Source organism: Dipteris shenzhenensis, chromosome 23, assembly GCF_047967505.1.
Source record: "Dipteris shenzhenensis isolate YYH24624 ecotype China chromosome 23, Dip_SZ_1.0, whole genome shotgun sequence".
Classification (NCBI taxonomy): Eukaryota; Viridiplantae; Streptophyta; class Polypodiopsida; order Gleicheniales; family Dipteridaceae; genus Dipteris; species Dipteris shenzhenensis.
Genome location: NC_141618.1, coordinates 7,485,912 through 7,501,790, shown reverse-complemented (window position 1 = coordinate 7,501,790; position 15,879 = coordinate 7,485,912). Strand labels below are relative to the sequence as shown.

Sequence of the window (15,879 nt, the reverse complement as noted above, 5' to 3'; positions counted from 1 at the left end):
GAAGTAGCTACTACTCAACTAAAGATCTCAGTATAAGCTGTATACACATCTTGATCAATCAAACGAGTCTGAAAACAATCGTAGAATGATTGTTGCAGAGATCGTTTGAAAAAAAGAAAGGATGAAAATAGTGGATCACCAAAGACTCTATGATTTCTATCCATCCATAAAGTCCATAGGGTCCAATATCGCACCCATACAAAAAATAAATCAAAACCTTGTCTTTGTGGATGAAAGCCAAACAACCAGAAAAATCTGTCAAAAGTAATAGTAGGAAATCGTTGTCGAAGCCTTTGTCTGATGAGAGCAATGAGATCAGAAGTATTTGGATAGGACCAAAAGATGTGGAACACTGATTCAATAGAGTGCGGGCATCTGTGACAAACAGCTGAAGTAATATGTCTGTGTGCGAGTAATTGTCCAGATGGAAAAATGCCAAGGAGAACTCGCCATAGGAAAAGCTGTTGTCGAAGAGAGACTTTGTAATGCCAAAGGAGACGCAGCCTTTTTCTCCACCACTTCATTGGACGATCCATATGCCAAACAGTATTTGCTCTGTTGGAAATCCAAGGTGGAGGTAATAACACTACAGTGATGACACTGTGATATGTGAAAGCTTCAAAGGACGGACATATGAGGAAGCAAAGCATAAAATCCAATCCTAAAGCCGATGCCGAATTTCCAAATGAGGTACCGGCAAATACGGTTGGAGCATTGCTGAAATTTTATGCCATAAAGGACGATAATGAGCTCCTAAGCCATATTTGCGAGCATCCAAAGAAAAAGATAGAATTGTGCCATCATCCTGAAGTACATCCGCCACAGATGAAATGCCTTTGAAGGAGAGAAAATAAGAACGTCGGGGTTCTTGTATGGCCAAAGGTGGGTGGAATACTTTAGACCAAAAGAGATTCTCTACCCTCAAAGAGTTGCCCGAGAGAGAGTCCCTGCCTTGCCATTCCAAGTGGGATAGAATGTGTTTCCAATCAAGAAGCAGAGAAGAGACAAAAGGGCATCCTCTGATCTTGCCTTGGATAGAGCCAAATAAAAAATCCCACTGAGTAGGCTGCCAATTCCCAAAAGCGGATGTATGAAGATGTAATAAGAGAGAGCGGATCATGAAAGCCCAAGGCTGATCTCCTTGTATAAACTGCAGCATCATTTTCCCTCTGTGAGCAAGTAAATGCATTTGAATATTGAGAATGTTCAGACCCCCGTGCATCTTTGGAGAACAGAGACGATGCATGGAGAGTAATCTGAGACTTTTCTTGCCATGTTTTGAACGCCAGAAAATTTCCATGACAGTTGACATAAATGAAACCAGATTTGCCTTAGTGAACATAGTGAGAGGTAGATAAAATTGTATGTATGCTATGAAAATGGATTGTGTAATTCGCAGACGAACATGTAATGGCCAAGTTGCAAGCTTCCAATATTCAAGTTTTGCCCTTAACTTTACTAGCACCCAATCAATTTGTTGTGAACGGGTGAGTCCCCAGCCTAGAGGATAACCAAGATGTTGAATGAATTGAGAAGCGGGGACAATTTCCCCAGGCCACAGAAGGTTGTGCCAGTCATGTGCATGTAAAGGCAGCAATTTTGATTTCTGAAAATTTACCCGAAGGCCAGCAGCCAATCCATATGTAGAAAGAGCATGCATAATCATGGACAGATCAGCTCGAGTATTTTTTGGAGTAAAGAATGAATCATCAGCATATGCCTGAGCAATCATGCTGCGACTGCCAAGAATCTCCAAACCGTGCAGCTGGTCAGTGTCCAAGAGGTGATCCAGATATTGAAGCAGTGGATGAGTGGCTATGGCAAAAAGTAAAGCTTGTCTGACAGAGCAAGCAAGAGTCCAGGATGGAGAAATATCTCCTGAAAGTTGCAGGCAGCTTCACTATCTTGATATAGCCAATTAATGAGTTGCTGCATTTTTGTGCCAAAACCCAAAGCCTGCATAGTCGATGAAATGAAATCCCACTGAACTGTATCAAAAGCTTTGGCAATATCAACTTGCAATAACAAAACATCCTGCTGTGTGTATTTGGCATATTCAATTCCAATGTAGGCATTAGCAATGTTCTCTGTGATATGCCTACGCGGGACAAAGCCATATTGCGCAGGATGCAACCCATCATGTAAAAACCCCTTTAGCCGATCAACAATCATTTTGGTAGTGACTTTGTAAATTACGGGCATAAGAGTGATAGGTCTCCAGTCTGCCAAAGACTCACAAATTTGTTTTTTAGGAAGGAGTTTAACAAGGCCTCTCTTCCATGTGTCTGGCATTTTCTGATTTTACCACGCAGCATTCACCATATATAGTAATGGATGCTTCAAAATAGGCCAGTATGCTAGAAAAAACTCGACTGTTAAACCATCCCATCCGGGGGATTTCCATCTGCCACATGATTTGATCGCATTTGACAGTTCCCTCTCAGTAAAGGGTTCCTCCAATTCCAAAGCTTGAGTAGGGGAAATGATTGGAGAAACATTTTGCAACAGTAAATTTCGTGCAAGCAAAACCTGTTGCGAGGGAGGCGCTGCAGAGCCAAATTGCTGAGAGAAGTGATGCACACAAACAGAGGCAAGCTGTGACCGTGAAGTAGTCCATGATCCATCGGGCATAAGCACTCTGCAAATTTCTGTTTTGATTCTCCTTTGATGCAAACTCTTGAAAAATTCTTTGGAAGAGCAACCTTTATCTGTAAAGGCTCTTTGTCTTGCTCTAGTCTCCCATTTTGCCAGTTTCCTATGATCATTTAGTTTAAGACAATGTCTGGCCTGACATAGTGTGGTTTGCTCATGCATGGACAACGAACGATGATGACTGAGTTCAATGAGGTCTTGACAAGTAGACTTGGCCTGAGCAATGGTTTCCCTCAGAGTCTTCATGTAAGACTTGCCATAAGCTCTAATCACCATTTGCATTTTAGAAATAAAAGAAGCCCAGGCATCATTAGCATGAAGATGGCTGCTAGAGGAAACACAATGAGTTGCTTCAGTAACCATTGCCTTGAATTCAGCATGTTGCAAATAACTATTGTTTATGATTAGATGTCGCCTTTGTGGCAATCTATCATCTGGCATCTTATGAAAAGATAACCGCAGCCATAGTGGTGCATGGTCTGAATGCACAAAGGCATAGTCAATCCACATTTTGCATGCGAAATCCCCATTTTGTTGGGGAGCGACACTATACCAATGATCCAGTCGTGCCTGATAAGCGGAAAGAGCATTATGTTGAAAAGTGTAGCCCGGTGACAAAGGCTGCAATTCCTTCCAAAGGTCAACCAGATCCAAATGCAAAAGTAGTTGAGACCATGCATGCCTTTCAGGAGATAACATATGATCATGGCTGGAAGTGTTGTCTCCCTATTGTGGAGCATTATTGAAATCCCCCCATATGTAAGCATGATATCTCCACGGGTATTGTTGCATAGCATCCCAAATTGCAGTTCTGTCTCGAGATGACTGAGGTGCATAAACTGAAGCAAATTCAAACACCTCTCCTCTAATAATGCATTGGAGAACAAGCCATCTGCCTTTGTCGTCATTTAATGCAATGACTGGTTGAAGCTCATGTTTGATTAGAAGGACAACCCCTGAGAAAGAGTGCTCCCCAACATAGAAAATGTCATATCCACAGTAGTGTCCTGTCTTGCCTGCATAAATATGTTGGTTGTGCTCTTGTAATGCCACTATATCAGGCTGAAATCTGTTGATGTACAGCCACACAGATTTCCATTTCCTACTGTCACACATGCCCTGGACATTGAGTGTAAAACATGTGATGTGAGCAGTCATATATACAGATATTTATAGTAATGTAACAACTATGTACAGCAGCAAAATGTATGAGGTCAGCCTTGCATTTCTATCTCAGGGTCGAGGCCTCGCCCCTGAGAAGAAGTAGTCGCCTAAGAAGTAGACAGCAAAGCAGCAACCTCTTCTTCAGGGAAGAGTGTTCTGCTGGCTGTTACTGCAGCCCATGTAATCCCAATTTCTGTATTGATCTCTGGGGTGTTTCCGCTAGAAGATGCACCATTCCAAGTGCGGGGGGGTGGAATTCTTGGAGCAGAAATAACTTTTCTTGGGCTCTGCCAGCCATCAGTTGAAGGTTGCTTTCCTTTGGGCAAGGATTGAGTAGCAGGAGGTGAATGTGAAGTGAGATTCGCATTGGTAGCTATTGGATCTTTGCCTTTATCCTGACTCCCAGAATGCTGTCTACTGCTTTTATTTTTGTTGGCAACTGGAGTAGGAGCATCTTTAGTAGGCATGTGGACTGGCAAGGTGACATGAGGCATTTTATGTTGATTCAGTGGACACTGTGAAGCCATGTGTCCAAACTTTCTGCATTCAAAACAGGCCCCTGTAAATAAACCCCATTTGAGTTTATAAAATGCACTTCCCATGTTCACATTATTCACCGTGACTGAATAAGAGTCCGGTGTGGGATTATCAGTATCCCAGAGAATGCAAAATCTGTTTGAGTTGCCATTTGACTGTGGTGGGCAGACCACTTTACTTAAAGAGGCTGCAATTTTAGGCAAAAGTGAGGCCATGCATTGGGGGAAATCAACAACTTCAACCCAGACTGGGCATCTGTGGCGGATTAAAGCCTGAAAGTCCCTTGTGGGAGACCATGGCAAGACATGCACCATTTGTTGCCCAAAAAAGAGAGGTGAATGTTCCAAAAGCATTTGTCTGTGGATCTCATCCACCATGATAACCTCGAAAAAGCCCCTGGCTGCATAGTGTACTTTACGAACAAAAGAGCCAGCCAATGTGCGTGTCAACCAGTTGCCTATCTCTGCAGCAGGTGGCATCCGGCCTAGAAAGAATAATATGACTGCATTCTTGGCATACTCTCTGACTGGATCCACAATTTCATCGACCTCAACCATGAGGCCAACTGAAGGAACCGAGTCTTTCCACTCTTTTCTCGTATTTGCAAATCCTTCATGCATCACATCATATACTAGTTGAGCCTCAAGCGTGTCATGCATCGGGTCATGCTGACCCTCAACCTGCTTTTGCTTCTTGCAGGGAGCCGAGTGCTCCTTTTGAAATGTTTTTTCATATGAATACTCTGCCATGACTTGGTAAGAAAAGGAGCTTGAGAATGAAGTACCTGTAAAAGGGTGGTGAAAGCCAAAAAAACCAGTCCCAAAGGAATATCAGAGGAAGCCCACAAGAGAGAAGAGGAAGTGTATAACTGGTAAGGAGAGAGCAAAGGGATAGGTAGAATTTGGCGGAAGACACCTCTAGGGAAGACAGCGGAGGGAAACCCCAAAACTATTCTGACTGTACGGGAAGGCTAGGCTTTGTACGAAAAAGTACAGACGTACGGGCGTCGTACAGCGGCTGTACAGATGTACGGATGAGGAGCGTGCAGGGTTGCTAGCGAGAAAACGAGATGCTGACGGAGGGCAAACGAAACTGAAATGTACGGAGGGTGGCAGAAGTGTACGGATGCACAGAATAAAGCTTTGGAAAGGAAAAACGGTATCGACGCACTCACACGCAGGGTTGAAACGAGATCACACAGGTTACGCAGGGGAAGCAGTCTGGTCGTACGGGCTGTCCGTACTGACGTACGGCACCTGTACGGCAGCCGTACAAGTGTACGGGCAGAAGGGGGAGCTGTACGGCGCTCTCACGACCTGATCACCTCTCTCTCCAAGCCCACACACACACACACACACCAGACACACACACCAGACACACAGGCACAGACACACACACACACACACACACACACACAGAAAGAGAGAGAGAGCTCACATATACGTCTTGTTATTACACACACACACACACACACACACACACACACACACACACACACACACGCATGCATGCACGAGTGCGCGCGCGCACACACACACACAAATAACCTATGAAGCTCCCTTAGAACTAGTTTCATTAGTATTCTTTATAAATGAGACCTATGAGGATTTTTAACAACTAATATTCTACTATTTTGAAAGTTATATATTTAACGTAGTTGGTTGGGTATCTAAGCAACTCTCTATATAAACGTTGTGGAATTGCTCTTCATCATTACCATTCATACTAAGATGATTGTAACATCTATTCTTTCTTTGGGATGTTGTAAACACCTCTGAGTGATCTCCAGGTTAGTCTTGAGTTAGTTAGTTGTGTATTGATCTCTCTCCCTAGCTTTGATGAGAATATGATTCTCATCACAAAGAGATAAGGCATCCCTTGATTGGAGGCATTTAAATAAATTGCAGGGATACCGTGGCATGGTAAAATAAAGATGATGCATACAATAGCGTGCGACTCAAACTGTTCTCAAGCTTTTAACCCCTTAAAATTTTGTCCTAGTGTATGCTTACCCCTAGGTTTATCAATCCTTGGCTAATAGCTCTGGCCTCTGCGTTGTTCCCTAGTGCTAGCTCCAAGCCTTTGGAATCATTTAATATTTATTTTGAATTTTGTTTCCCAATTTGAATTATCATATCACAACTCATTTTTGATATTCTAGAATTGATTATCATATATATGGCTAAAATAAATTATTGACCTTTTTTTTTTTGAAACTAGAACCATTTTAGAGCCTTAAGAGAGGGTCTCAAGAGGATCTTATAAGATTGAACCCTCTTTTCAGGAGTTGGAATAGTTATTGATGAATATCAATGACTGCATTGTTTTAAAAGGGGTGAAAGGTTCGAGGATCTTAGGATTGATATGTGCAAGTTTATGACTCAAAAATTTTCAATTAGACCATCATATTATAGCTCTAATATATTTGCATTGATGTTATCTATTTTGTTGTTTACAAACTAGAACAGCGAGGTAATATCTCATTATCATTTAGCCTACACATGGTCTACTATGTTCTCAAATTGGTTCCGTTCTTAACATTTCGTGATTAGGAAGTAGTCCACATAAGGAAAAACATGTCTTTTTTAAAATTTTTATGTTTCGCATGATGGAATTCTCAAATCTTAATTAGCTTTCATATTATCATAGTGTTATATTGTAAGGCCTTTTGTAAATTGATTTTGTTAAATTTATGGGGCTAACTTTTGATTCTTGCTTATGCATGTGACGCTTGCGGCTTGTCCTCATATAACTAGGGGAAAATAATCATGAATAGTGCACCAATGATTATGTGTTGAAGTCATTTTCCTATATAGCATATGGTTTGCCATATAAAGTTGAAATGCAAGAATGGATTTAATCTTCTCAACGTGTCTAATCATCATCTTTAAAAGAATGTTTGGTATGTGTGCATGCGTGTGTGCATGTGTGTTTGCTTAATCGTATAAGTGATAAATTACATATTTGCTAAAGTTTATTGACCTTCATGTAGGTTTGCAAGCATGTCCAACCTTTTAAGGCAAATATCTCAAAGTTAGACCCAATTTTTGAAATACTAGGCACAACTACGGATATTCCATATGTATGACATAGTCATAATAGACTATGAACATAAATGGGCACATGAGAAATAATTTAAATCCTTTATATTTGATCAATTTGACATTTTAGCAAAGAAAGTAAATAAATGTGTATGTCCTTGTCATATATTCTCTTGCTTATCTCATCCCAATATTAAAAGCATATACTTTCTAGTACAAAAAACGAGCTAAATTATAATCCTGCTTACAAGTTTAAACGCTACAACAAAGTTATGGACCTAATCTTTGTAAATTTCCCTTGATCTATTGTTGCTTTTGAATCAGATTGCCAATGAAATATAGCATGCCTTTACTCAAGGTAAATCACTATAGATTTTTGTTAACTACAACTTGACATTACTCTCGGTCGAATTGGAGGCATTTTGGGTGGGTTTCCTTGTATTTATGCAATTTTTGCATTTACAATATGTGTAATGCCTAGGCTTAAAGGTGGTCATTGATAATGATGAAACAAGTATGATAGTTCTTCTTGTCATTATGCTTACATGGGTTTGAAATCATTAAAGAGTAACATATGGAATTTTATTTTGTATGATAAAAGGTTGTGACTCTCAAGGCCCTTTGTTATATGCATACACATTAGTTTTGAATCTTTTTTCAACTATCATTCTCCTATGTGTTTTTATCCTCATTATGTCTCATGAAGGTTCATTTCTTTCAATGTATTTGTTCAGTTTGGGAATATATATGACCATAACCAGTTGAAATTCTACAATACTATACCTTACATTTTTACTATGTCTAGTGTGATTGTCCACATCTTCCCTATCTTTCTTTGGTTTATATACAAATTGCAACATGATGGGATGTTATTATGTCTCTTCTTGAATCATATGCAAAAAATAAAATTTCCATATCTTCAAGGTGCCATAATTAGTTAATTTGGACACAAAATAGATGATAACAAATTTTCCCATTCGTTGAGTACTAGATAGGTTTTTTACCCTATTCCAAAGATATGAATTGATATTTGTGGATAAAATGGAGCATGCACAGAGATCAAGATTATTTTTGGAGGTTTAAACCTACGTCTTTGATGATGGAGTTATACAATCTCCCTAAAGGTGCACTACATGATTTATTTGTAATAGCTAGATGTAGGGTTTAATCATTATCCCCATTAAGAGTTACACATGCATACACACACACACACACACACACACACACACACACACACACACACACACACACACGCACGCATGCACCCATGCATATACATATATATTATCTCCATTAAGAGTTACACACACACACACACACACACACACACACACACACACACATTGTAGACTTTTTTGGGGTTGGCTTTACATTCCTCTATATAGTGCTTGTGTGTACATTCCTCTATATAGTGCTTATATGCTTGTCTAGGATTGATACAATATTTGGCTCATTTGAATATGCATTGTATAGTGTTGTGGACCTATTATATGGTGACGTCTTTGCAAAAAAGAGAGGAGAATAGTCGATTATCGAGAGAGAGAGAGAGGACTTGCAGAAGGCCAAAGATGCCCAAATTTGAGTATAGGGGAACTAGAATCCTTTAAAATGTACCATGCTTTGACATAGAAATAAAAATACTCGAAATTAGTATGAGTTATCTTGTATACATCATATATCATCCATGAATGGTCTAAGCTCTATACGGGCTTGACTATTGTCCCATGGGACATGCTGGTGTCTTTGAAACAAATGTGTGGATATTTAAGGTGAGCCAAACATGTGGGCATCGTGAGGTGGCTTGATGTTGTGGAATGAATCCATGGGGTTGCGAGGTGGATTGATGTGGTGATGCCACAATACACGTGTCTTGAATAGGACTAGAGCTTGCTAGTCCTATTTGGTCTCTTATTGTTTTTTGGATGGTGGGATCAAGGTTTCAAGTTCTATGGTCTCTAGTCAGTGTGGGGTTCCTCTCATTGATGACACATGTGATCTCTTGATGTTGTTAAGGAACATGTCCAACCATAGGCCCCACCATTCTACATTGGACTCTGGGACCTCAGATATACAGAGCATAGCACAACACCTCAATGATCTAGGTCATATAAGAGTTGAGGGCCATCTTGGGTGTTAACAATCTTAATATGCATTATAGACCTTGCTTGGATGCTTTCAATGTGGCATTAAGTATTTCTCTTTCCAAGATCTCTTTTTGCAAATCCTCTTTATCATTACCATGATAATCCAAAAAAATTGGTTTCAAATCCTTTATCAAGTTCACATTTTTTATTTGATTATACTAGAATTTACTTGTATGTGCTTATTTTATAGATATTGCATTGCATTTTCTCTAGCATGTGTTTGTATACAAAATTATGAAAGTTCATAGATTGTATTAATTCTCCAAGGTTATCCAACCCAGTATAGTTTGAAGAACTCTCAATGAATGGATCAAGACTATATACTCTCCTGTCTTGTCTCTCAGAGAATCCTCCTCGTTGGCTAGACTACCAAGAGTATGACATAATCAATCTTGGGTGGAGCCTCCATATGACGCAAGGAAACCACCCTTTGAGGAAGATCTCAAAATGCAACACTCTCGTTTGGAATTGATGGAACAACTTGAGCAACTTTTGTACCTAATCCAAAAAACAAAAGTCAAAACCCATCAACAATCTTCATCACACTCTACCAAGTCTTAGCATACATTAATTTTCTTCCATTACATAGGCAAAGCCCATTTAGGAGGCAATAAGTTAACAAACATTTCAAAACTAAAGATGATAAAAAAAAGACAAATGAAGAGCATAAGTAAAAAGCAAACACATCACAAGGTTGACTAGACAAATCCTAACTTGAAACATATAGCTCACAAGTTTTGAATTGCTACAAGACATTCATTACATGTAGGATCTTTATCATCCTAAAGTCCCAAACAAGAAAATTTGATGAGTTTGTTGGTCTTCTTAGGTAAATCTTGTCGGGGGGGTGTGTAGTATCTATAAAGTTTAGAAAGGTGAGAACCTTTGTGCTACATGGTGAGCTACCATCCAACAAACTTCGTGGACTAGTAGTTTTTGGCAGCTTGGCCCTTCCAAGTTCTAGATCCTTTTCTTCTCGGTCAGTTCGTGGATGGTTTTTCTCTCGTGAGAATCACAGTGTGGTCTTCGAAAATCTAGGTGCTAGCTTCTTTTGCTATATAAAGAAGTTGTCGGCTCTTGGTATTGGTTAAGGGCATGTTGGCTCTTGCTTCTTGGCTATATCCATCTCTTGGAAGGGTGGAGTATCTTCTACAACATTTGTATAACCAAGAGGGTCATTGGTGTCCACAAGTACAGCAAGTCTTTGAGCTTTTCTGTTAGCATGTGTGTTGGGGTATCAATATCTTTGTAAAGCCTCTATGGCTAAAGTTTGTACCTTGTCTACAACTTGTAATATTGCAAAATGCATGGTTGTGATGAACTTATCTAAGTCTTCTTCTAACTGGTGGTAGCATATGATGGTAAGAATTTTCCATCATGGTGATTATTTGTTCATCTATTGCTTATGGAGAAAGGTCTTTGGAGAGTTGTCTCAAGGTATGAGAAGGAACCATCAAATAATCAAGACACTAACAAAATTCAGTTTGGGAGCTGAAAAATGAGAAGGGCTTAAGTCTTCTAGGTAGAGCTTTGGGTGTGGATTATTTCCATCATGTTGACGTGTCTAAGGCTGTTGCTCAAAACTTGCACATCTTGAAATTCACTTTGGTCTAAAGTAAAAAATTCCAAAGTGGTGCTCAAAGAGATTGTGGCTTCATATGGCAAATAGTGATTCATTGGCTACTCATTTGAGCATATGCAATCCTTGATGAGGCATTTGCTACAGGCAATGGGAGCACGAATTGCAGATGATGAGACCAAAGCCATCTTACTATCCAGTCTTCCACTACCTTGTTACAATTTTGAGAGTGGATTTTGATTCACTTGATTTCCATAACATTCTCAATGCTCTTGAGTGAGAAGAGGACAACAGAATCTATATGGCCAAACGGAGAGTGGAATCTATATGGCCAAATGGAGAACCATCATAAATTGTCAAAGAAAAGTGAAAGCCAAAAGTCAATGGGAGTAAGAGATGTGTTGCTTGTCAATATTGTGGATGAGGGGCACACTGACAAGTTTTGCTACAAGAAGGCTTTTGATATGAAAAGAAAAGAGTTGAATGGCAAAGCAAAGATGGACAAGAAGAAATTGTAGGATTAGTACAATCAAAAGCATTGGTTATCAACTTGGAAGATGACTGCCTTTTGAAGATTTTGGCTTATGATAGCTTATCATTTCTATGTAGAAGCCCTTTTTCAGCATTTCTCTTTAGGTTTGTGTGGATGACAACATTATGATGTGGTGGAGTTTTTAGAGTTTTTATTTCTTAATCAATCTTTTGTAGTTGGTTGTGTTTTGTTTCCCCTACTTGGTTTAAATGGGAAATGTTGGGTTTCTTCATTGATCTCTAAGGTTCAAGAAGGGTTAGAACCTTTGTGCCACATGGCGAGCTGCCATGCAACAAACTACGGGGATTGGTAGCTTGTGAAAGCTTGGCCCTTCCAAGCTAACTATGGGGATTGGTAGCTTGTGAAAGCTTGGCCCTTCCAAGCTTTGGATCCTTTTCTCCCCAATTGATTCGTGGATGGTTTTGCCATAGCATGGTCTTTGGGATTCTAGGTGCTAGCTAAAGACATCATTGGTTCTTGGTATTGGCTTAAAACGATGCTGGCTCTTGGCTCTTGGGCGTAACCATCTCTTGAATCGTGAAGTACCTTTCCCAACATCTATATAACCTATAGGGTTGTCGATTTCAACAATTACAACAAGTCTTTGACCTTTTCTATCATCTTGTGTGGTGGGATATCACTATTTATAGAGCCTTTGTGGCCAAAGTTTCTATTTGTTTTGCATGTGTCATTTTATGTGGGTGTTTTAGTTTGGGTTGAGCTAAGAAACATAGTTTGATACTCTAAGTTCTATTAGACTATAGATCCTTTGACTACTCAATTTAATTCCCTTGTCCTCTCTAGATTTATCAGTATACCAACATTGTATAACTTAAAAGAAGCTAGTCATCTTACAAAAGTAAGAGTGGCAACGACTTATCTTGAATGAAATTGCATCCAATCGAGGTGTACTCCCTTTTTCTCAAGCTTGTCAAAGAGAGCCTGAGTATTATATGCCTAAGAATAGTTACACAATAAGATATATCAAATGACATACATAAAATGAAATGCATTAATTGACATGATAATAAGTAATAAAGATACTTACAAAGTACATTGTGAAGTGACAAATTCTAATCTTTTGTTGTCTAGGAATGTGCCACCTTTTGATGCTAGCTCCACCTCTCAAGATCTCTCTTGAGCTCTTCCTTGAGGAGCTCGGCCTTTGTCGAACACCAAACCTCCAAGCAAGTGGGATAATATCCTATTGCTTCTTTCCCATGCAAGAGAGATTGGTGCATCACCCTAGCACCTTGATTACAATTTGCAAATGTATAAATAATGCTCCAATCCCAAGCATATGTAAAGGCTGTATCTCATACTTGACTAAAATGTTTAGACAAAAAAGGTGCTTAAGGTCGTGAGCTGCAATCGTACAAATTGACTCATCTTTTGGTCTTTAATACTCAATAATTCATGCCTTCAAATGGTCCAAGGCTATTGGATTTCACTTCAATAAGAAGCATAGTAATATTTTCCTTCATGTGAACTAACCAACTATCTTGAAAAATGATCCTAGTCAATTGATATGAAGAAGATTACTATGCTTCTTGCTAAAGGGAGGCTAATAGGCTTGGACCATTTGGAGGTAGGTATTGTTTAGTATGTGGGGCCAAAAGAGATGTTGGGTTGTATGATTACAATTGACCTTGAAGACCTAAGGATACTTTTTGGTCTAAACACTCTATTCACTATGAGCTACAACCCTCACATATGTTTGGGATTGGAGGGTTATTATCCTCAAATTTCTTATAAACTAGACATGTACATAGGAATGCTCCTTCGTCTCTATCTCTCCCAAAGTGCATAATCTACAATTCCATTGCTCTGTGTGTGTGTGTGTGTGTGTGTGTGTGTGTGTGTGAGAGAGAGAGAGAGAGAGAGAGAGAGAGAGAGAGAGAGAGAGATTTTGCAATGGTGGTACTAAAATGACTTTCTAACATCAAAAATTGAAATCTAGAGTAGAAGAAAGGGCTTTGCAAAGGTGCTATTAACTCTAATTTTAAAAACCAACAATTGAAATACAAAACATGGCATAAAAGAAAACTCCAAAGGTTGTGAGCCTAGAGGATGAGACCGGAGAATCAATGAGTGCTAATTATAAGAATGAGAATTAACTAGCATCATAATAGTAGACACAACCAGCATAGTGGCTACAACTATCATAGTGCTTGTTATCTCAGCCACTGTGCTGGCATTTTGGAAAAAAATACTGCTTCTCTCCCTTTGTCCCAACACAAAGAATCAAGATGAAATTTCAAGAGTTTCCAAGGATGAAGGATTTAAAATGCTTTAGTCATCCTCAAAGCTCCTAATCAAATATGTTTTATTAATAGGTGTGATACCATCAAGGATTAAATGAACTATTTACCTATTGCCACTGCCCAGTATACTATGAGATCTGCAAGCGTGTTCATGGCTTGGAGTGGAAATCAGCCTCTCTAGCTCTCCCAGCTCCAATAGCCAATTGAGTGCAGCAAATCGGGCCAATAGAAGTAGATTTATCCCAAAGACACACCCAATCACGACCTACCACATGGAAAACTTGTTGATAGGTATAACTCGAGGTAGATTTACCACAAACTTGGTCAGGCTAGTATGTAAGATAGTTGGCTAGCTCAAAACACTAGTTAGTGAGTACCTAGGGCATTCCAAGCCTATAAAAAGGGCCCCTAGAGGGGAAATCTATTCAATCTTCTCCTCTTGAAGTGTGTGCTGATTTGATACTAACCTTTTGGCATGTGATGGTACCACATGTCAAACTGGTTGGTAGGTACAGGTCGGGGCAAATTTGCCACAAACTTGGTCAGCCTAGAATGCGGGATAGTTGTCTTGCACACTAGTTGCCCAGTACCTAGGGCATTCCAAGTCTATAAAAAGGGTCCCTCGAGGGGTAATCTATTCAATCTTCTCCTCGTGAAGTGTGTGCTGATTTGATTGCTTCTCTAACTTCCTTGTTGTCAGGCTATGCATTCATGCTTCCATATTTGGTGCCGCAATTTTTTTCTATAGTTCCAACAGTAAGAAGGTCTAGAGATATAGTTAGGTCCTCACATTGGTTGCAATTCTAGTATCAAAAGATGCCTAGAATCAATGAGCCTTTACATCACCATTGGCTACAAAGAGGAGCATAAACGAGGACAATGATCAGGACACCAACATGATCTCAAGTGGTCGTAGACAAAAGTAGCAAGGAGGTCTATATATCTTGAGAGCATGTAGGCGGTGACCAAGTTTGGAGGTGACCAACTTTTGGAGGTGCCAAGAGGAGTCAAGAGAATAGTCTTGTGGTGCCAAGGGTCCCCACCTATGCAACACCACGTCTGCTAGATTGTGTCACACTATGCATAGCTTGTTATGAGGTGTTTTTCATAAATTCGAGCAATCTATTCTCCCATGTGCATGGTTGATTAGCTCTTTGCATCTATCTATATTCACTTGTGTTCACAATAAAGAAACAAATGAGGTTTGAGTTAGCACTCTGTGATTTTTAGGCTATACTTGCACAATCTTCTACTACGGGAGTGTTGGCTTTAGAAAAGCAATCTCCATCTCCCTAATTTCTAACATAACATAAATTATGAAGTGGATATACCATTTCTAGAAGTTTATTGTTAGAATAATGGATATGAATATTGCAATTTTATAATGGATTCATTTATTTTATTTTTATTGCTAAGTCCATGAATGGGAAAAATTATTATGTTGAATAAAATTTCATCTAATAAAGAATCTTATATATTAAACAAGAGTTAGATAGAGAGCTTACATGATTATTTTTCCCCCCAGTAAGGAGTAGTTTATTCCATTCAAAGCAAACATTAGGAAAAAAGGGAGCTCATTTTGGGGCCTTTTGGCCAAAATAAGAAATAGCTCTCAACCAATGGCCAGAGGGCCAATGTAACATTGAGGAAATTAGAAAAAAGGAATTTTTTTTGGGAATGTTAGAACAAGAAATGCTATTTTATGCATAAACAACTGTCAATAACAAATAAAAAATCTTTTCGAGATACTGACAAGATTCTAAGTTTGGCAATGTCTTATTCAGAAAAGATCATGGAGGTTTCCCTCCCAAACTAGTCTTTTTGCTCCCCTCCCCCCCCCCCCCCTCTCTCTCTCTCTCTCTCTCTCTCTCTCTCTTCCCCTCACTCCCCTCTCAATCCCTCCCTCCCTCCCTCTCTCTCTCTCTCTCTCTCTCTCTCTCTCTCTCTCTCTCTCTCTTTCTCTCTG

At 39.5% G+C, this 15,879-nt stretch overlaps 1 protein-coding gene across 1 annotated transcript in view; it reads left to right on the top strand.

The window, feature by feature from the left end:
- The window catches only part of LOC147886937 (uncharacterized), a 61,140-nt gene extending 53,664 nt beyond the window's left edge, over window positions 1–7,476 (top strand). The window contains exon 4 of the mRNA XM_087394976.1: window positions 7,346–7,476. Within this exon, the coding sequence (XP_087251102.1) occupies window positions 7,346–7,441 (96 nt within the window). The 3' untranslated portion in view covers window positions 7,442–7,476. The remainder of the gene's footprint in view (window positions 1–7,345) is intronic.
- Window positions 7,477–15,879: the final 8,403 nt, after the last annotated feature.